Source organism: Pipistrellus hanaki, assembly GCF_964339955.1.
Source record: "Pipistrellus hanaki genome assembly, chromosome: 4".
Taxonomy (NCBI): Eukaryota; Metazoa; Chordata; class Mammalia; order Chiroptera; family Vespertilionidae; genus Pipistrellus; species Pipistrellus hanaki.
In genome coordinates this window covers 30,130,064-30,151,650 of record NC_140506.1, presented here as the reverse complement: position 1 = coordinate 30,151,650, position 21,587 = coordinate 30,130,064, and the positions used below count along the sequence as shown (strand labels likewise).

General features: G+C 39.5%; 1 protein-coding gene across 5 annotated transcripts in view; it reads left to right on the top strand.

Annotated features, from left to right (window-relative positions):
• Positions 1-279: 279 nt before the first annotated feature.
• ADAMTS6 (ADAM metallopeptidase with thrombospondin type 1 motif 6) overlaps positions 280-21,587 on the top strand; it is a 186,750-nt gene continuing 165,442 nt past the window's right edge. For 2 of the 5 annotated variants that reach the window (XR_014794870.1, XM_084882164.1), the window contains exons 1-4: positions 287-922; positions 9,212-9,350; positions 10,290-10,654; positions 18,330-18,498. Coding sequence is in view for 3 of the 5 variants with exons in the window: in XM_084882164.1 (XP_084738290.1) it covers positions 9,254-9,350; positions 10,290-10,654; positions 18,330-18,498 (631 nt within the window). In the remaining 2 variants the exon portion in view is untranslated. Of the gene's footprint in view, positions 923-1,442; positions 1,612-9,211; positions 9,351-10,289; positions 10,655-18,329; positions 18,499-21,587 lie in introns of those variants that run through there. The other 3 variants (XM_084882166.1, XR_014794871.1, XM_084882165.1) reach the window with 3 other exon arrangements.

Sequence of the window (21,587 nt, the reverse complement as noted above, 5' to 3'; positions counted from 1 at the left end):
GCTAGGATTTCTAAAAGGGGTTCGAGGAGGAGGAGGAGGAGGAGGAGGAGGAGGAGGAGGAGGAGGAGGAGGAGGAGGCGGCGGCGGCGGCACAAGAGGCGGAGTGGGGCAGGGGACGGAGGTTGAGGGGCCAGGATCTCTCCCATTCACGGGGCGGAAAAGTTGACATTGTCTGAGCCCTCCTGAATGGCTGGTCGTCGGTTACCCCGATTGTACCCCCGCCTCCCCTCCCCCCCCACGTGACGGCCCAGGACACATGCGCACCCGCCGCCGGCACATCTGCACACTGACGTCAGCGCTCGGCCTCCGAGCAGAGGCTGCCAATATTCTGCAATTCTAAGTTGGCCGGGGGCCGGCCGTGAGACCTACTTCAGCAAACTCTGCTCCTCTTGTCTTCTTTTCTCCTGATACCTTTTGATGCTCCTCACATGTTATTTGCATAGCAAAGGCCCTCAGCTGTCCAGGAAGAAAGGGCACCCTCTCCACCCCCAATAAGCCTTTTTTTCTCCCTTCCTTTCTTTTTTCCCTTTCCTTTCCTTTTTTTTTTTCTTTTTTTTTTTTCTTTCCCCCTTTCTCTCTCTCTTTTTTTTGGCCGGGTGGGGGGCGCGTGCAGGAGAAAAAGGGGGTCTGCAAAGGCAGCAGCATCTCAGGATGATAACCTGGTTGTATGGGAGGCATCTCTTTTTTTCCTGCCAAATCGGAAAGCCCGTTCTCTGAAACCTGGGTTAGCCAGACGATAGGGTTTTATTCTGGCTGCAGAATAACTGACTGACTGCTGTGGCTTTGCAAAGGGGGGCAGGAGAGAGAGAGAGAGAGAGAAAAAAAAAAAAAAGCTAAGAGAGGAGAAGGGAGTACGTGAGTCGTCCAGTGCAATCTCTATTGTTTGAAACTTACTTTTTATCAGAATTTGAAGATGAAAACGGTAAGGAAGACTTCACAATATTCAATGAAACCGGTTTTTTTTTTTTTTTAAATTAAAGCGTGTTGCTTTGCTTGTCTTCCGAATAACGTGTAGAAAACCCTTTTCTCTCTCTCTCTCTCTCTCTCTCTCTCTCTCTCTCTCTCTCTCTCTCTCTCTCTCTCTCTGTGTGTGTGTGTGTGTGTGTTTTAATGGCAAGGAGTGAGCTTGACTGAATTCATTTTACAGATAGAAATCTTTTTTTAACTCCAGACTACTCGGGGGGGGGGGGGGGTTGGAGAATTCTGGGTCTTGCAAGTATTTTTATGATGCAAAAATATATACGTTTATTATAAGAATAGAATATGTTTTGTGAAATATGGCTTAATTATGATGATTGTGGTCTTTTAACTCATCACCAAAGAGCAATCAGGAAAGTAATCACGGTGTGTATTGGAGCTGGTTTCTAGTTTTCTTAAAGAAAAATCCTGCATTTTATGGTTTCATGTCACTGTCTTAAGTAGCCAGACAAGTGCATAGTTTATGCCTGGGCTCAGAGGGCAGAATTAATGTGCTCCCTGGAGCCCCGATGCTCTAGGATATGCTAAGCTCTTAATAGGCTAATCAAAGAGATGGAAGCGTGTGTTTTTGATTTACTTTTGGCCACTTGGGACGTGCTAGACTCATATCCCTCCGGAGCCTTGAATATCGGGGTATGTCTGTTTATATGGTACATGGGATCAAAGTTTAGGGATTTGGGGGGGGGGGGGTGGTGAGTGCTGGAGGGGTTATTGGAAAGCTGCCTTCTGATAATGTGTACTGTAATTCTTTGGTAATTTCTTTCCTTGTTGTACTAGAAGAAAAGAGAGCGAGAGAGTGAGAAAGCGCACTGAGAGGGAACAAGAGAGTGAGTTTCTTACTCTTGTTTTTATTTGAGCTGCCGGTGCAACGCGTTTGGGCCAAATGCCAACTGTCTGGGTCACACGCGTTTTATCCAAATAGATTTAGCGCTGCTGTCTGGAAATGGGCTGCTGAATGTTAACTTTAGGATCAACTCAACCAGGGCAGCTCAGACTGTTACCCTCTGTCTGGGCGAAGTGGGGTTGGGGGAAGGGGCATGCGGGTGTGCAGAACTGGGCGGGGGCGCGGGGGGGGGGGGCGCGGGTAGGGTAGGAGGGAGAGGAAAGGGGAAACTGAACCATTGCTTGGAACTTTTAAAAAGACACTAGAGTGTGATTTTCAGCATATTCCTTGATGTTTAAATATCTTGGACCAATTTTCTTTCTTTTGTTTTTCTTTCTCTTTTTAGCTTATTGTTGATTAGACTCAAAACTTAGATGTGAGAATGACAGTTCTCCAAATTCATTGCAGGGAAGGAGATGCAAAATAAAACTGGTGTGGTTGAAGGAAATTGAGAGAATTAATTTTGGAGATAATTGTTTTCCTGTGTCTCACCAAAGTGGTAACAGCAATTCTGGTTTATATTAATTTAGTGCTTAAATGTGATCATTGGTGTTTTGGATTTTTGAAGAACAGTGTATAGAAGTAGATAGTTGATTTCAAACTCATTCATTTGCCACAAATGGCAGCCAATGAAATCTATGTTTTGATATTAATATTTTTATGATTCTCAAGGGGGAAAATCTCTAACCTCAAAACCTGAAATATTTTAATACTTTCCCTGTCTGGACCAGTAAGTGTGAGATTAATTCCTACTCTTGTCTACTCTTACCACTTCCTCTTTATTTCCTTAGCAACCACTAGTAGCTCCTAGCGGTTTAGGATGGGTATGTATGCCAAATCTTATCCTATGTGTGACTCTTGTAAGTGAATAAAGGGAGTTAACATGTTAGGAAAGTAAATGGCACATTCCATGGGACATTTTTTGGGGGAAGAGGAAAACAGGCAAGAGGTTGATCGCTCTCTTGGTTATACCAAAGGACATGGTTTGTTATCAACACTTTGAGTTAACCTCAAGAGACAAAGGTGTTTGTTTTCAGGAGAGAAGTTATAACAGATCATGTATATCCAATTTGGCATTTGGGGAAAAAAAAAAAGGAATTTGGGACATTACCTAATTTAGGGCCTGTTTTTTGTAGACTGCTGTTTTGTATTTTTGCTTTTAGCTCATTTGCTTTTCTTGATAGATACATCTTGATTCTACCTTTCCTTGGAAATCAATCTTGCAAAGTTTATAAATGACCTGGAAACTTTTGTTCTTATAGGCGAGTGGTGTCCTTGGCATATAGTATATGATATTTGTTGGGAGAATAAATGGAATATGTAAATATTTGTTGGGAGAATAAATGGAAAATGATATGAGAGGTTAATTTTCACATACAAAAACTGAACACCTGAAGGGAGCACAGTATTGCTTCTTCCTCTGTGAAGACCAGATCAGCCTTAAAATAAATAGTCAGGGTTAAGATGGATGAAAGAAGCTGAGAAGGATGTCATGCATGTTCTTTTAGCTCCATAATAACAGTTCAGGAGAGGAAATTATTACCTTGGCTACTCTAGATCACTTGAGTGGGAAGTAAAGATGATAGAGCAAAAAGACAAGTAAGTACCCTCCAACCAGGGCAGACTACTGAGGCAATTACCATAGTGCACGTTGTCTGCTCTTATTTCTGTTTGGCTAGAGTAGCTTTGATCCATAGATGCAGGTAAATTATCCCTTAACTTCACTGGCTGGTGTATTTGTATTAGGAAAAAAGCATTTATGAAATATAAGTAAAATGAAAAGTTTTGAGTCTTGGTTTCAAATTTAGAGTATTGTAAGCCTGGTTTCATAACCTACATTCTTTACTGTTCAAAAGACAATACAATGCAGTTGATTGATTCCGTCACCATTTCCAACTATTCCACATTTTTGAGGGAAGGAGGAACATAAAACTAGTTTTGAAGGAAGGCCTTTGAAAAGTGATGAGTCAGATAACCAGGAGAAGAGGTGTGTGTGTGGGGGGGGCGCTAATATTTGTTTAGCCATTAAAGTGAAGTGCTCAGACACTTCACATCATATGTAATCGAATTTAATCTCTCAACGAGTCTTTGTTAGGTAGATATCATTATCACAGTTTTATAGATGAGGTAACAGATCCAGAGAGTTTAAATAACTTGGAGTCAAGCCAGGACTCAAAGCCTTTGTGCTTTTCCATGATAGTACTTCTGCTATACAATGTAGAGTTAATGCATTATGATTTCTGGACAATTATGTAATGTTTTAATATTAGTCTGAATTTTTTTTAAAAATATATTTTTATTGATTTTTTACAGAGAGGAAAGGAGAGAGATAGAGAGCTAGAAATGTCGATGAGAGAGACACATCAACCAGCTGCCTCTTGCACACCCCCTACCAGGGATGTGCCTGCAACCAAGGTACATGCCCTTGACCGGAATCGAACCTGGGACCTTTCAGTCCCAGACCGATGCTCTACCACTGAGGCAAACCGGTTTCGGCTACTCTGAATTTTGGAAACTGTTAGTGCCTCTACATAGTTGACAGAGGCCTAATATCCATAGTTTAGGTCCTTGATTAGTTTTATCCCGAGAATAGCAGGGAGCCTTTGAGGGTTATTGAGCAAGAAAGGGTCACTGTCACTTTGGTGCCTAGTGTTAGGGAAGGAAGGATTGCTCAATCCCTAGCCACCTCCCTTGAGGTTCCTGACTCCCATGTAGTTTTCATAATTCTTAAGCTGTCAGGCATGGGGGGATAGGGGTGTCCAGAAGTTGAAAAGGTTCCTGCTACCCTGTCTCCATCCCTCAGGCCCCAGGCTGAATGCAGTTGACCTTGATGAAGCCATCCTCATCCTCATTTTCACTCATCTCTGGACAGATCCCCTTCTTGTCTCAGGCAGAGACAAGTGTTGGTAGCTGGTGCAGTATTTTCGGCAGAGGTGGCATTTGGCAGCAAGTGCAATGAGGAGAGAAAGGACCATACCTACCAGCACAACCCCTATCAGCACAGGCCATGCCAGGCCCGGTGCGTGATCCAGGGGGTCGTGGCTGATGCTATTGGGGAGTTCTGAGAGCCCCACAGCTGTTTAGCTTGTCTCACTCATGGAGTGGCTGGAAGACACCTGTGATCCTTATCCTCGGCCAAAAGAGCCCTGTCTCCAAGGAGATCCCCAGGTACCAGGGCACAGAATTCTGTTGGAGGACCAGCTTGGGCTAGAGATTATCTGCAAGTAGAGTACCTGAATCAGAGGAGTACCTGCCTGGGAGTAGTGTCCAGGCTAAGAAAGCACCCTGATTTGTAGCTTCTTTTCTGCTCCCAGGGCTTTGTGGATTTCCTCTCCCATCGCCCCCACTCCTAACCTATTCATGTTTATTGTGAGTTGACTGAATATGGTAAGATGTGTTTGTTGGTTGATATGAATTGAGCTTGAGCCAACTCATTTACTTACTATTAATTTTCTTCACTGGCACTAGAGGCTTGGGAAAAAAATGGGGAGTGAGGGCTGGAGTGAATAAAGGAGAGAGAAAACCAAATTTATTGAGTGCCCATGTGCCAGATAGCTAGTGGAACCAAGACTGTAGCTCTGGTTTGTTTAACCTCTTTCTGCCATGCACCAATGCCCTTTTTACTACAAATCCTTAAATCAAATGTTAGTCTACTTCTGGCCCAGTCGTCACCTATTATTTTTTCTCTCAATGCTATGGCTTACTTAACTTGGGTGTTTACAGGACAGTGTTGGTAATGGTAAAAGTGGAATTTAGAAAACTGTGATGAGCAGGAAATTTCTCAAGGGGTAAAGGAGTTAACTATAAAAAATGAGACCAGCTAACGATATTGTTTGTCATTAGTTTGTATAAGTTTGTCATTAGTTTTAGAGTCCAGGAAAATAGGAGAAAAAAAAGGATGAATGATTCGGTACGAATCTATCACCACTACTAGAAAACTAATTGAAATGTGTTAGTTATATATTAAGACGTTAAAAGGATATTACTTTTAAAGTGTAGGAGGGATTCATTTAATGTTAGAGATTATTATGGAAGAACTCAATCTATAAAAAGAGAAACAAATGAAGAATGGAAGTTGTTAATGAAACAATGGTTGTGGAGTTTGAGGTTGTATTCAAATAGGTTGGGAATCAAGAGAATTGGATTATTTTCATTACTGATATTGAATAATAGTTGACTTAATCTCTTTATAGATGTTAGCCTGAGAAAGGCTATGTAGTATCTGCTGCCTTGCCTAAATCACTGTAGAAGTACATAATTTTGAAATGAAACAATTGTGTATAGGCTGCTTAAAACTGTTCACATGAATTAACCTATACCATTTATGAATATCTTATTTGATACTGGTTGTATGCAACTGCTATTGAATATTTAAGTTTGGGTGTCTTAAACTGGAAGTGTGATGTAATAGAAAGAATTTAGACATTAGTTCCAAGTAGCCTAGTTTTATGACTCTGGGCTCTGCTTTTTTCTAGCTATATTCTGTGACCACTATGAGCTTCCACTTCTTTATCTGTACATTGACAGCTGTATTAGTTATCAATTACTGCAAACAAACAAAAACCCTGTCTTTCCCCCCTAACCCCCCAATAAACTTAGTGGCTTAAAATTGCACACAGTCATTATCTCAGAGTTTCTGTGGTTCAGGAGTCTGGGCATGGCTGAGCTATATACCTTGTATTCAGGGTATCTCATGAAGCACAATGAAGGTGTTGGCAAGGACTGGGGTTACCGCAGAAGGCTTGGCTGGGAAGGGATCTGCTTCTAAGCTTACTACATATTAGTGGGCAGGATTCAGTTTCTTGCAGGCTATTGCACAGAGGACCTGGTTTCCTTGTCAGTGGTTATCTCAATGCTGCTCTCAGTTCCTTGCCATGGCAGCCGCTCCATATGGCAGCTTGCTTCACCAATTCAACAAGGGAGAGAGTTTACCAGGAAGGTGGAAGTTAGAATCTTGTGTAATCAAATCATGGAAGTGACATCCCCTCCACATTGAGGTCTTTAATTGGTTAGGAGCCAATTACTCAAGGGAAGGGGATTACACGAAGGCGTGGATATCAGGAAGCACTCTTATTGGAGTGTGCCTCTCACATGGACACTAATATCTCCTGTATGATTGTTGTGAATATTCGGAGAAGTGCAATCTGTTTAAAATTCTCCTTATTTTTGGTCTGACCTCAAACTGCTTTTCTAGATGTTACCTATTAGTCTTCTGCATAAGAATCGAACTTACAATTACTACTAATACTATTTTCCATTTTTCGTCTTACCATTTGGACTCTGTGGAATCTATTTCTTTATAATGATTGCCACCAGCAATTTGACTTGTGAAATTCTGTTCATCTTCTAGGACCTATCTCAAAGGCTACTTTTTAAATAAACTTTCCTTGACTCATCTTTCTCTGCTTCAGAAGTCATCTCTCTCATCTGATTTGTAACACCTTTTCATAACTTCATTAGGGCATATGTCAGCCTGCCTTGAATTTTTTCTTTGTTACTTAAATTATAAGCAATGATTCTGTCTTAATCTTTTCAAAGGAAAAGATTATAACATCCTTTTGAAAATATAGTAAGACAATATTTGTTGAATAATGAATTACTTTTTCCAAAGTTAATCAGTTTAATAACTTGTAGAGATAGACACAAAGAATTTGATATGGTTGTGATTGTTTTATATATTATAAAGCCGATAGTTCTAGCATCATAAGGAATAAAGTATTGCACATAATTTTCCAATGAACTACAGATATCCTTTTATATGCCTAAAGTGATTGTAACAACCATTTATTTATTCATTTGTTTACTTATTCATTTTTTAAACCAACAAATATGTAAGCATTTATTATGATAAGCCCATATATTAGAGATGTGGGATGAAAAATCTCTAACATCTTTTGTGTATTTTTCTGTATTTATAGTAAGCTATAGTTTTTAAAAAAATATATGTTTTTATTGATTTTAGAGAGGGTGGGAGCTTAATCTATACTGAAGACTGAGCCCAAAACTCAGGAATGTGCCCTGATGGGGAATTGAACTGTGACTTCCTGGTTCATAGATCAACACTTAACTACTGAACACTAGCCAGGCTATAGGAAGCTATCTTATTAAGAAAAATTTAACCTTTTGTTCCTAGCTCAGGCATAGTATTTTGAGTATCAGACACTGACTGTCGCACAGTTAGATGCACAGTTGTAACTGTTAAACCATGTAAGTAAGGACTGCCTGTTTCTGCATCAAACCGTGTTGATTAGGAGTACTAAAATGACTTTTTAGTTTTTTCTCCTTTTTTGGTCATTATTGTGCTGTTAGTGAGATAGTTTCTGGTTCCTTTGTTGGGAAATCAGGTAGCCAAATACACTAGTTTTCTGTATAAAATGTAAATTCATGGACTCTGAGTGAAGTTATAAGTTGAAGAGAAAGTCCGTGAGATGGGACATGGAATCTGTTGTGATACCTGAAATGAATTTTTAAAAATGATTTTCTTTTCAGAAAATGAATTTCGATTTCTTTCAGTTACATTCTAGGTAGTTGAAGTTGACTTGTATGTGTTGCCTTATAAGTCATACGAGACTTCCAGATAAAGTCAAGGGTTGCAGCAAATATGGTTAAACTTTTCAGAAGTTTAGTTTGTGTTATTGTCTGAGCATTCAGACAGCGGCTAAATGTCACTGTGTGTTTGTAAATCTAGTCTGTAAGAAAAAAAGGATAGGTGCCTCATAAAGCAACACATCAACTGTGGATTTGAGTGTTCTAAAAAGCATGTAAAGGGATGGGATCACATCCTGTTTAACATTTTCATAAAATGAACTTTGATTGTGAAGTCAGCCTACTTTTTATTTTTATCAAAAGGAGGTTAGTCACTGTACCCATACATCGTTATCTTCAAAGTATCTTTTTTTTAAAAGAATTTTTATTTCTCTTCAGATTTGTTCTTTGATTATTAAATAGCTTTGACATTATCCTGCTAAACATTTTGGTTTCTAACTCTGTGTTTAGTCTTGTGAATTTTATTTAGACTATAAAGAACAACAATGGCCTAATTTAACTATATTAAGTTATTTCATAGTACACGTCCTTTGGCAAGCATTCGGCAATATAGATCTGTCTGTTCAGGGTATTTTTCAGTTAACTTATAAATTTTCTGTTTTTTCTATGTTAGAAAATGGCCATACTTTAGTAACTAATCAGCCTAATGCTTTTGCTTATGAAAATTTTACCATCATTACTTTTTTTCATTTTGGATTGAGAAAATGAATCCAGATATAAAAGGAAGTACAGGATGTTGGGGAAAAGTAGCTGTTAAACAGTGGACCATCTAATAACTAATTTGCTATCATATTGACTCTCTAGCACATAGGTAACCCTCCAAAAAATCATCCAGTTTGCTAAATTATGGAAATTTTGTGGAAGACGTTGACCTGGATTTTGAGCCTCATCATGGCTTCATCGGAATTTCATAGTGACCACAGGCTCTCATACAGTTCACAAGGTAGGATCCCTGCTTTTGAAACTGACAAAATATTGCTATTAATCAACTACAGTCCTGCGCTCTACCAGCTGAACTATTGAAGGGACTGAATATTTAGTTTGGGTGAGCATTTTCTTTGGAATATGTAGTGGTAGGATCAGTGTCAGTTCAGTGCACATTTCATAAATGTTAAGGCCTCTAAAAGTCTGCTTAACTTGTTCCACTGGTATGTAATATCTAGTGGATTGTAGAGTTGACTGGTCTTTTTCAAAAGATACAGACCAGGCCTCTTCTGAATCTGAAACATTGATAGGCTCATTCATTGCTAGAGTGTACAGGTAAAGTCATATTCAAATGAAATCCAAAGGTTTCTACTATGAAAGGGCAAGAACCTAGACACATTTTGCATAATAAAAGGCTAATATGCAAATCGACCAAACGGCAGAACAACTGGTCGCTATGATGTGCACTGACCACCAGGGGGTAGACACTCAACGCAGGAGCTGCCCTCTGGTGGTCAGTGTTCTCCCACAGGGGGAGTGCCACTCAACTGGAAGCTTGGCTGACGGCTGGTGAGGGCAACGGTGGTGGTGGGAGCTTTTCCTGCCTGCCAGGCCGTGCTAAGAATGTCCATCAGTCAGACATCCCCCAAAGGCTCCCAGACAGCGAGAGGGCACAGGCTGGGCTGAGGGGACCCATACTCTATCACATTCATAGTCTTTTAAAATAATGTTACTTTGAGGAATTAAATAATTGAAACTTAATTCATCTTTAGATTTGAAACTTTTACTCTTTTACTTTAGTATACTATAACATATTTTTCCATAACTCACCCCTGAAGGTTCATAGTGTTAACTGATATAATTGTTATTCACACTGCTACTTTGTTGTTCTGTTAAATTTTTTTTTCTTCCATGTGGTTTTTTTTCCTTCTGGATACTCTGCTTTATGATTATGAAGAGGAATTCCTGACTTATCTAGAACACTACCAGCTCACTATTCCGATAAGGGTTGACCAAAATGGAGCTTTCCTCAGCTATACTGTGAAAAATGACAAACACTCGAGGAGAAGACGGAGTATGGACCCTATCGATCCACAGCAGGCAGCATCTAAGTTATTTTTTAAACTCTCAGCCTATGGCAAGCACTTTCACCTGAACTTGACCCTCAACATGGATTTTGTGTCCAAACATTTCACCGTAGAATACTGGGGGAAAGATGGACCTCAGTGGAAACATGATTTTTTAGACAACTGTCACTACACAGGATACTTGGAAGATCAACATAGTACAACCAAAGTGGCTTTAAGCAACTGTATTGGGTTGGTAAGTAGATGTCATAATTTTAAATTTCTTATGGGGATATAAATTCTCAATGTAAATGTCTTTCCTCAGATTAATAAATACGTATATACAACATCTAAATATTTTTTTGTTATTTCTGCTGCCTTTGCTTTAGATATTATAGTATTGATTTTTTTCAAAGTCAGAGCAATATTAAAAACCCTATATTGTTAGTAGAAAAATGAATGAAACCTCAGGTTTAATTTTAGATTTAAGTTTTTTTCTGTTCAAGTAAGATATCTTTTATGCATAAACAAAATCCAATCATTGGTGAAGAGTTTAAGGTTATGTGTGCATGTATTTGTGTGTATTATTTCAGGAAACCATGACACTGATTGCCTCTTTAGGTTTCTTTCTATAATGTCGTTCTTTGGTTGTCAACATAGCTTAATTATGTGTGACCTACTTATGGTTATAAAGTCTTAAACTTTAAAAAAAAAAATTGATTTTAAAGAGGAGGGAGGGAGGAAAGAGGAAGGGAGGGAGGTAGGGAGGGAGGGAGGGGGAGAGAGAGAGAGAGAGGAGAGAGAGAGAAACATCAATGTGAAAGATTGCCTTTGATCTCTTGCTTTCTGTATATGCCCTGATCAGGGAGCAAATCCAAAATGTGGGCATGTATCCTGACTGAAAATCTAACCTGCCATCCTTCAGTGTATGGGACAAATGCTCCAATTAAGTGAACTAGGCCAGCCAAGGTGGTTATAAATTCTTGAAGCAAAATCTTTTATACCAATATGTCTTTATTAAACAAATTTTTTTGCATTTATCTGAAGATTGATTATAAATTTTATTTTACTTAGATTTTAATTTTAAGAGTGTAGGGTCTATCCTAGGCATTTGATTCCATTCTAGTCTAATGGTAAATACACAGTTTAAGGAAACAAAACAAAGCATATTCCCACATTTCCTCTACTGCTTTAACCATATTCAGGCTAATGTAGATGTTCCATTAAAGCTCTATTTGTGTAAAGAGCACTTTTTTTTTTTTTTTTTTTTTTTTTTGCTGCAGAAAGCTTTATTGTTTCCATTTGGTCCAGTGTATGGGGAAGGGCTGCAGGGTGGTTAAAAGGGTGGCTAGTGGTGTCAGGGAGAGGCTCAGGGGAAAGCCAGACACCAGGGGAATGCAGAGAGGCCCCTCAAAGGACTCTGAGCTCTAAAGGCTCCTAGCGGAGCTTGAGGGTGAGCCTTTGGAAGCCCAGCCTGGGGCCGGCCAGCCTGCGGATATGAGTCCGATGGTCGCCCATCTTCTGGATGAGTTTCACCTCCTCACCCCGGAAGTGCTTCTGCAGGAAGTCACAGAGCTGAGGGTCTGTGCAGGGGTGACTCAGGGCCTGCAGCTCCTGAAGGACCTGGTTCAGGTTCCTCTCCAAGGCCAGGGCGGCTTCCATGGCGTCCTGAGTTTTGTCCCACGCATCTTGGGAGGGCTTCAGCACGTCCTGGGGGAAAACTCGGCCACCGCGCTGGTTTTGCATCTTTCATAAGGGACGCTGGGCATTCTCCGCGTCATCTCTGCTGACTCGCAGAAGCGGCCCCGCCCTCCAGAGCCACAGGGCGGTGGAAATAGAAGCCCAGAGAGAGGTAGGTAGGTGTAGGAGGCCTGAAGGAGCAGGTTGGCCAAGTGATTCAGGACCGCTCCATCTGGGTGGAATAATTCTGATGAATTTGGGGGCTCGTGTTGTTCCGAAATAAGAAGTTTAGGTAAAAAAACGGCATTCATTGGCTGGTCTCAGAGGCTGAGGATGGCTTGAAGAGATTCTGAAGGTGGTGACTGGTCCCAGGCTGGAGGAAGGGGTGTCCCTGGGTTCCAGCCAAACACTGTTGAAGCAAGAGACAGATCTGAGGGATCTGCCAAGAGCACAGTTTTTTTTTTTAATCCTCAACCAAGGATATTTTTTCCCCATTGATTTTTAGAGTGGAGGAAAGAGAGAGAGTCAGAGCAACACCAATGTGTGAGAGAGATTGATTGGTTGCCTTCCACATGCCCTCTGACCAGGGCTGTGAGCCTGCAACTGAGGTACTTGCCCTTGACCGGAATTAAACCTGGGACCCTTGTATCCAAGGAGCCAAACTGTCTAGGGCAAGAGCACAAACATTTTGATGCTCAAGTCATACTTTCAGAAATGTTCCCCCCCGCCCCCCTACTCTATCACATTCATATTCTTATTCCTAGGCTAATATAAAAATATGTAATTAAAGTTGGAGTTAAATAAGTAGTAAATTTGAAAGGAGTATTAGGAACCACACAGTTTAGGAAAATTTTCATTATAGCTATAAATAAGAATTTGTTCAGATTGTCTATTTTCTATAGTTGTTAGTGGGTCAGATGATTAGATTTTAAGATTTGGGATTAATTCCTATAAATAGAAACATTGAGTACTTTTATCATTAGTTTCTCTGTAAACAGTATTAGGCTTTATATACAAAATAGATTTATTTTTTTGAATAAAAATAGATTTTCCAAAGTAGATATGTGTTTTAAAAGCTTTCATATGTTTAAATGACATTTACTGTTGAATATGATAGAAAAGTACCATTGCCAGTCATTGATCAAGCCTTCTAAATTTGGCATTAACATTAATTATGCCATTGGTAGTTTTAATAGGTTGGTGAAAGGGACAAATTTGAGATTTAGAAAAAAAAAACACTAATTCCATTGTGAAATTTGAGGGAACAGGAGTGATTGGAGGTGTGAAGATGAGTTAGAACATTTAGGAAATAATGAAAGCCTTTACAAAATTATGGCACTGAGAATAAATTTGAAGAGAAAATAAATTGGGTGAGACAATTTAGAGGATTGGTATTTTATTAAATTTTTCTTCCCTGACATCTAATAAGACTATATAGTAGATATTTTATAATATTTTAGGAAGTTGAAATAGAGAAAGGCAGAGAGACAGAAACATTGATCAGTTCCAACTGTAGTTACCCTGATCTGGATCGAACCCAAAGCCTGACTGAGAATTGAACTTTAGACCTTTTGGTGCACAGGATGACCCTCCAACAAACTGAGCCACACCAGCCAGGACCACTTGATTATTCTTCATCCTCACTGAGACTTTCTGTCTCTTGGACTCTTTCCCTGTCTTTATTAACACCTTTTTACTTTGCTTCCTATTGAAACTGCATGGTCTACTCGATTAAGGTTAGCTCTGCCATGTTTGTCCACTGAAGTTACTATTTACCTCTTGGCAGCTGATAAGGTATCTGTGAACAGACACTGAGGGCTATGTAAATATCCTGTTAGTCTTAGTAACCCTTGTTTTCATTCTTATTTTGTATCATGTTATACTTTTAATCAGATGAATATGTGTAAAAGCTTTTTAAAAAATCCTACTTTTGCCCTAGCTAGGGGGCATGCTGGAGGCAGCCAATCAGTGATTCCTTCTCATTATTAATGTTTCTATATTTCTCTCTATCTCTCTTCCTCTCTGAAATCAATAAGAATATATTAAAAAAAAACTTTAAGGGAAATGAGGAAGGGAATGCTGATATCTTAGGGATAATTTTTCCAAGTGGAAATCTTTAAGTACAAAGGTTTGATCTTAGAGTGTTGAGGAAAAGCAAGAATACCATCGCTAGAGCTAAGTGAAAGAGAGGAAGAATAATGGAAGGTGAAGTTAGAAACAGAACTGGAGGCCAGATGGTAGATTTTAGAGGACACAACTAGGATAAAATTAATGATAACTCCAAGCTTGAGCCTGAATAATTGGAAAAATATAGTAGTCATCAAATGGCATGAGAAAGACTCAGGCATTAATTGAGGTGGAAAAGTTTATAGAAAGAATAGCTTGGGGGGTGATATATATCAGAAGTTTAATTGAACATGTTGGATATGCAGGAGAGAGATGTGAATTATGAACTTACAAATTTGGGAGTCATCGATATACAGATGACAGGGACAGGAGAATACATGGAATTGCTTTGGTGGGGAGAATAGATAGAACAAAGAAGAAGTTCAAGAGCTGAATCTTTGGGCACTCCAATGAGTTAAGGAGATCAGAAAGATAAGGAGGGGAGTAGCAAAGAACAATGGAGTAAGAAATTGAAGGAAAACCAGGTAAACATTCAAAGTAAGCCAAGTAAGAAAGTATTTCAACAGAAAAATGTCAAAATAAGAGTAGGACTGAACCCTAACCACTGAATTTATCAATGAGGAGGTTGTTGATGGCTTTGACTAAGTCATGGTGGGGTTTGGAAAATAGACAAAAACTTGTTGGCAAAGGTTTAAGCAGGAATGGGAGAAAGGACTATATAGACAATGATTTAAGGAATTTTAGAAAAGCAAGCAATGATCAGTTGCTGCCAGCAGAAGTGGGGGTGAGAGGTTCTGTTTTGTTTGATAAGAATGACTATAGAGAGAAAGGAAGTTTCTGGAGTGACGTTCTTGATAGGAACAGAAGGGATGGACTCATCTGCATAAACATAATAATTGTCCGTAGCTAAGAGAATATGCAGCTCATCCATAGTAACAGTATATAAAGTAGATTATATAGATGAGACTCAGGTAGGTGGGGCATTTGTTGTAGGACTTTGCAGGAGGTTGTGCCATGTTGCTTTTTGGAACAGGAGATGGAAAAATGAGGTGTTAGGGGATTAAGAAGAGAGGAGAAAGTATGAAACATTTATCCAGAAGTGCAGCATACTGAATAAACCAGAGAAACAGTATAATTGCCATGAAGCGTAAAGGACACAGTTGAGATTATGATGATGAAGTTCAAGGAGACCAGCTGGCATCTTGTTTGTGTTTTCCTCTGGCAAGGGTACAGGCCCAGAGTAGCGTAGTTGAATTTAATCTGCAACTTGCCATAGTCTCAGTTTCAAGGGTTCCCTTCTTCTATCTTTCCAGTACTGTCTCTCTAGTATCTCAACTCTAAGAGACAGCCTTTTTATGCTCCAGAGAACCCACTCATCCTTCTCATTGTCCACCCAATCCATGTCTTCACTTCCCTCCAAACACACCTTCTATTCCCTTGCCCTTTTCTCCCTTCATGGAACTTATTTGACTAAACTACAACCCTGTTCACTCTACTCACATTTCTGTTCCAATGTCACCTTATTGGAGAGGATGACCCTGACCATCCTAAATAGTTTATGCAATTCCCTCACTTCCAATTACTTTCTATTCTCTTACACTTCTTTATTTTTCGTGTTAACATTTATCACTACCTGATTGATCATTTATTTATCTAAGGAATGAATTACTTTTTTTTCTACCTCCTCCCACTGGAATGTAAGCTCCAGGATAGAGTTGGAACTTTGGTTCATTATTGTATCCCCGCCATCTAGCACAGTACCTGCCCTATCATAGGCATTCAAACATAGTCGGTGAATGAATAAAGTCACAAACCACCATCAGAGAATATGGGAATTATAGTACAGTGGCTGAGTCCAGCTCCAAAGTCTGCCAAGTGAGTTTGTTATTTAACTTTGCTCAGTCTCCGCTTGTCATCTGCACAGAGGAACTGATAGTAGTACTTACTTCAAAGAGCTACTAAGATGAAATGATAACAACAACAACGATGAAATGCGATGATATGTGTGAACATCTTCCAGAGTACTCAGCACACAAAATCTCTGGATTCTCTTCTGGAGTCCTTCCATTCTTGAAATTAGAGATTGTATCTGTTTACAAGGTGTATGACTCTTTCCCCCCCACCCAGCAACCTGAGATTCTTGGCTTGAGTGACTTGCCCACAGTCCAGGATGACGTTAGTGCTCTTCCTTTCAGGGCAGTACTCTAGACCCCACTTTCTACCCTTCCCTCTTACCAAGACTTCTCATACATCCCCTCCTTCTCGCAGGGGCTGTGTTCGGTGCACTGTCCCACTGTTAACCTTCTCTGGTAAAGTAATTCATGCATTTGTTAATGGCAGATTATGTCATTCCTATCAGTATTTGCATTTAATTTAGAGGATAATATCTTTAAAGTAAAATGGTGAAAATAATCTGAAGTGACTAAGGGCTGATTTCTTGGTGTGTTTTTTGCATTCCTTAGCTCACTTCGGTACAGGTGGCTGCCAACTTCATCTCTAAGTTAGAGCAGTTCTGACTATGCCTTATCTTTCTTTCCAAGCATATGGTACGCAACATGAATTTCCTGAAACAGAAGCATAGAGGCTTAGATTCAAAGGGGCTTCAGAGATTATCAGGGCAAGAGGCTTTCAGCTCCCCCCTTCTTCTTTTTAAAGAAGCAAAAACACTTTCTCAAATGAAATGTAATGTGGAAACTTCATATATAGATGAATAAAAGCATAGCTGATTCTTAAACCCAGGAATCCAAGCTGTGTAGGTCTCTCTTTGTTGTCTGGGGCAGTCCCCCGAGGGCACTTCCATGGAACCCTTAGGGCTCCCCAGAGTGCTGTTTTAAAACCACTAATTTACACCAACCCTTTCATTTTCCAGCTGAGGAAATACCCGGGGAGTTTGTGTTTTATCCAGTGTTACAGGGCAAATTAGTTGGATTAAGAGCAGTCCTCTCATGTGCCACACTTAGGAAAGTACTATTAGACAGGGATGGAACGTCTTATTCCTGATGCAGATAACTTTTACTATCTCATTTCTTTTAATTAGCAGTTTTTTTTTTACATGGTGTACATAGCACATGTGGGACACTTTCTGTGGCTGTAACTGGTACAGGGAAAGAGGAGATATAACCCTTTGCCTTAAGAAAGCATCTGGTATACTTGGGGAGATAACACATGCAGGTGAAAAGCTGTAATACATTGAAATACAGGAGTTGAGATGTAGCAAAGCAGTGTGGAATTAATTAAAAATAAATAGATTAAAAATAAATAATAAGCTCCATTGTAACCCAGGGGGTGGGGGAAGCTACTCCAGTTGGGCTAGAGAAAGGACTGGCTCAATAACTAGGTGTAAGGCAATTTATATTGTGAACAAGAGCAGAGTTTTGTGTGACTTCCAGCTCCTTCACTTACTTGCCTCTGTATAATATTGAGCAAGCTCTTAACCTTTGAGCCTGCTACTTCACTGGCACAACAGTGACCTATGGCAGGTATATTAATTAAGGACATATTAATTGGTGAAACATAAACCTTGAAATGTCAGTTATCACATTAAAAGTTTATTTCTTCCTTATATCAGCGTCTGTGTTCAACAGCTTTCCATGGGGTCATTCAGGGACCTAGGTTCTTTCTCTTTTGGTTTCCATCTTCCCTTGGTCTTTTTTTTTCTTTTTTTTTTCTTTCCCCCATAGAGAGAGTGGAGAATTCCGCTGGGGAGGTTTCAGGGGCTTGCCTGAAGGTCATGTACAACACTGCCCATTTTCTATTGGCCAAGCTGACTTACAAAGCTATACCTAAACACAGAGGACATAGTTAAGTGTGCATAATTTGGAAAGGGAATAAGTCTTAGTGAGCCCATAGAGATCTCTGCTATCTCATAGAGTTGTTAGGAGGACTAGAGGAAATAATGAATATGTCATTCTTTGTACAGGGCATAACATGTAGAGGTACTTAAATATCCTTTTTAAAGGAAATGAAAATTTATATAATGTTTTGCTAAGTATGGACAATTTACTAAATTTTTATTAACGCGTGTTTTAACCTTTTTGGAGAGGTATCTGTTTATTTTTAACTTTTTGGAATGACAACATTCAAATGCTTCTTCTCGGCAAATTCTCTGTTTCTTTTTCGGTTAGCATGGTGTTATTGCAACAGAAGATGAAGAGTATTTTATTGAACCATTAAAGAACACCACAGAGGATTCCAAACAGTTTAGTTATGAAAATGGCCATCCCCATGTAATTTACAAAAAGTCTACCCTTCAGCAACGGCATATGTATGATCACTCTCATTGTGGGGTTTCTGGTAAGTGAGCTACGTATTGTATTGTATTGCCATTCCATTTCTTCCGTCAAAGTTAATAATAAAAGTAAACAATAATTTGAGTAATTAAAATTATGATAATGTCCAGAGTCCTCTTTAAAAATTTCACCTACCCATAGTTTTAAGTCAATCTTGGAATCTCTTTGAAATAGAAATCTGTGTAAAATTCTATTACTTTTTCTTTGAAGGGGAAAGAAGCCCACATTATTTTATCCAGGTAATAGTTATAGTTCTCATGCACGGGTGTTCCATAGCACTTGGTGCTGTGTGCTTAGCTTGGTATTTTCATGCTAGTGACAGGAATCTAGACACTTGAATAAGACTTGAAGAGTTTTAAGGTAGTATTTGAGGTTGAATATAGAAGGAGCAACAAACCTAAACGTCATTGGTCAAGGAAGGCTTCATGGAGGAAGTGACTTCTAAACTGAGGCCCAATGGATAAGTCAGGGTAGCTGGGCAAAGGTAGAGGGAGCAGTTGGTAGTGTTCCATGTAGAGGGAACAGCATTGACAAAGGTTCTGGACCTGAAGAGACAATGTCATCTTCCAGGAACTGATAGTTCATATAACTGGATAGTAGAATGTGGGTTGTAGAAATAGGGGTGAGATTCATGGTAGTTGGGGGAGTGGGAGTGAGGAATGAAACTGCAGAAATAAGAAGAGGCCAAATCAAATCACAAAGGCCTTATAAACCATGTTAAGGAGCTGGTTTATCTTAAATGTGCTGGAAAGCCTTGAAAGGTTTTATGTAGTAGGAATCACATGGACAGATTTGGATTTCATAAAGATTACTCTGGCAGCCATCTAGAGACTGGACTAGAGCTAGGGCAGTGGTCTGCAAACTCAGTCAACAGAGCTAAATATCGATAGTACAACGATTGAGATTTCTTTTGAGAGCCACATTTTTTAAACTTCAACGTCACTTCTTCAAAATAGACTCGCCCAGGCTGTGGTATTTTGTGGAAGAGCCACACTCAAGGGGCCAAAGAGCTGCATGTGGCTTGCGTGCTGCAGTTTGCTGACCCCGGCTCTAGGGAAATAGGAGCCTGTTCAGGCTAAAGATTAGAAAACTTAGAGAAATAGAGGATATAGCATAGCATAGTAGAAAGAACATGGACTTTGGTATAGCTTTGGATAAATTACTCAACCTCTCTCTATGAGAACTTTTATCACACATTAGTTAGTTAAATTATAGCTATCATTGTTGGGGTAACTTTCTAGCATTAAAAGAATGAAATATATATATATGACCAGATTTGTTCTTCCGTGTAGTTATAGTAGCTGAAACTAGGGACATTGTATTTCAGAGGCAGATTTCAGAAAGAAGAATTCACTAACAAATACTTTAAGTGAAAAATGAGGTGGGTTCAATAGGTAGATTTGTAAGAAACGGAGTGGATTGCCTTGCAATTAGTGAATGCATCACCCTTTTATTTCTTTTGGGTCCTTCATGGGCTCCTTATTTTCTGCTTCAAGTATAAGTGTTCTTTAACCTTCTTTTCTCAACTGACTGTTCTTATTCTGCATTCTCTCTTCTTGAGTAATCTCTGAGGCTTTTACTAGTAATTATGTGAGGTCCTTTGTTGGTCAGAATAATTAGTACTAGAAAAAGGCCACTTCAAGAGAATCCATTTAGAGCATGAAATAAAATTTCAGAGTGAATAATAATAAAAAGGGTTTAATTTGTCTTTGTATTGAGTAATGGATCTAAACATTATGGAAGTAATTTATCTTATGTTTAACAAAAGTTAGGCTATAAGTACAACTATCTATAAGTTTTTAAAATATATTTTATTGATTTTTTATAGAGAAAGGGAGAGGGATAGTTAGAAACATCGATGGGAGAGAAACATCCATCAGCTGCCTCCTGCACACCCCCTACTGGGGATGTGTCTGCAACCACGGTACATGCCCTTGACTGGAATTGAACCCAGGACTTTTCAGTCCACAGGCCAACACTCTATCCACTGAGCCAAACCAGTTAGGGCTCTATAAGTTTTTTTTAAAATGAGGATTAAAATATTTAGTTGTTTATTATAATTTTTTAATAGCAAATTATCCTTTTCTTTTGTTGTTAATCCTCAACCAAGGATATTTTTCCATTGATTTTTAGAGAGATTGGAAGGTAGGGGGAGAGACAGAGAGAGAAACATCAATGTGAGAGACACATTGGTTGGTTGCCTCCTGCACATGCCCTGACCATGGCCAGGGATCAAGCGTGCAACTGAGGTAAGTGCCCTTGACTAGAATCGAACCCAGGAGCATTCAGTCTGCAGGTCGGTCGACGCTCTATTCACTGAGCCAAACTGGCCAATGCAAATCATCCCCTTTTGAAGTGCCTATCTTGTTAAGTGGTCTTCCTTGGACAGATTATTATTTTTCAACTAGAGTCCCAATGCACAAAATTTGTGCAAGAGTAGGCCTTCCTTCCCTCAGCAGCCAGCACTGCTTCCCTCTGGCACCCAGGACCCGGGCTTCCCTCACAGCCCTGGCTTTATCTGGAAGGTCATCTGGTAGGATGTCTGGTCTAATTAGCATATAACGCTTTTATTATTACAGATGGTTTAGGCATAAGTCAAATTGCCATCATAACATCCTGCCCTTTTTGGGGAAGATTTTCTTCTGCAATCTCTTCCCCTACATTACTGAGACTACATTTCATAAATGGTTCTTGCTTTTAATCTGTTCCATTCACTAGCCATTTCTACCACCCCTCACACCAGGTGATTTAGTTCATACCCTCATTGTTTCTTGCCAGTACACTGTAATTGTTTCTAACTGGTCTTCCTGTCTCCAGCTTTGTCTTTCTGTCTCCTAGACCTGGCTGTACTACATACCTTCCAACACATCACTGGCTTCCCAATAATGGAAATATGGTAGTAGTCCCCTAAGTTCTGTGAGAATGTCATTAGATGTTAGTGGGAAAAAGTGTTTTGTATTCACTAAGTTTGGGAAATGTCTGGTTAAGAACTACTGATCTTGTGATACTATTTCAACAGCTTAGTTCAAGACACTAACTGAATGAGTTTCAAAAATATTTGACTGATTCTTCTCATGGTCATATTCATCTTAT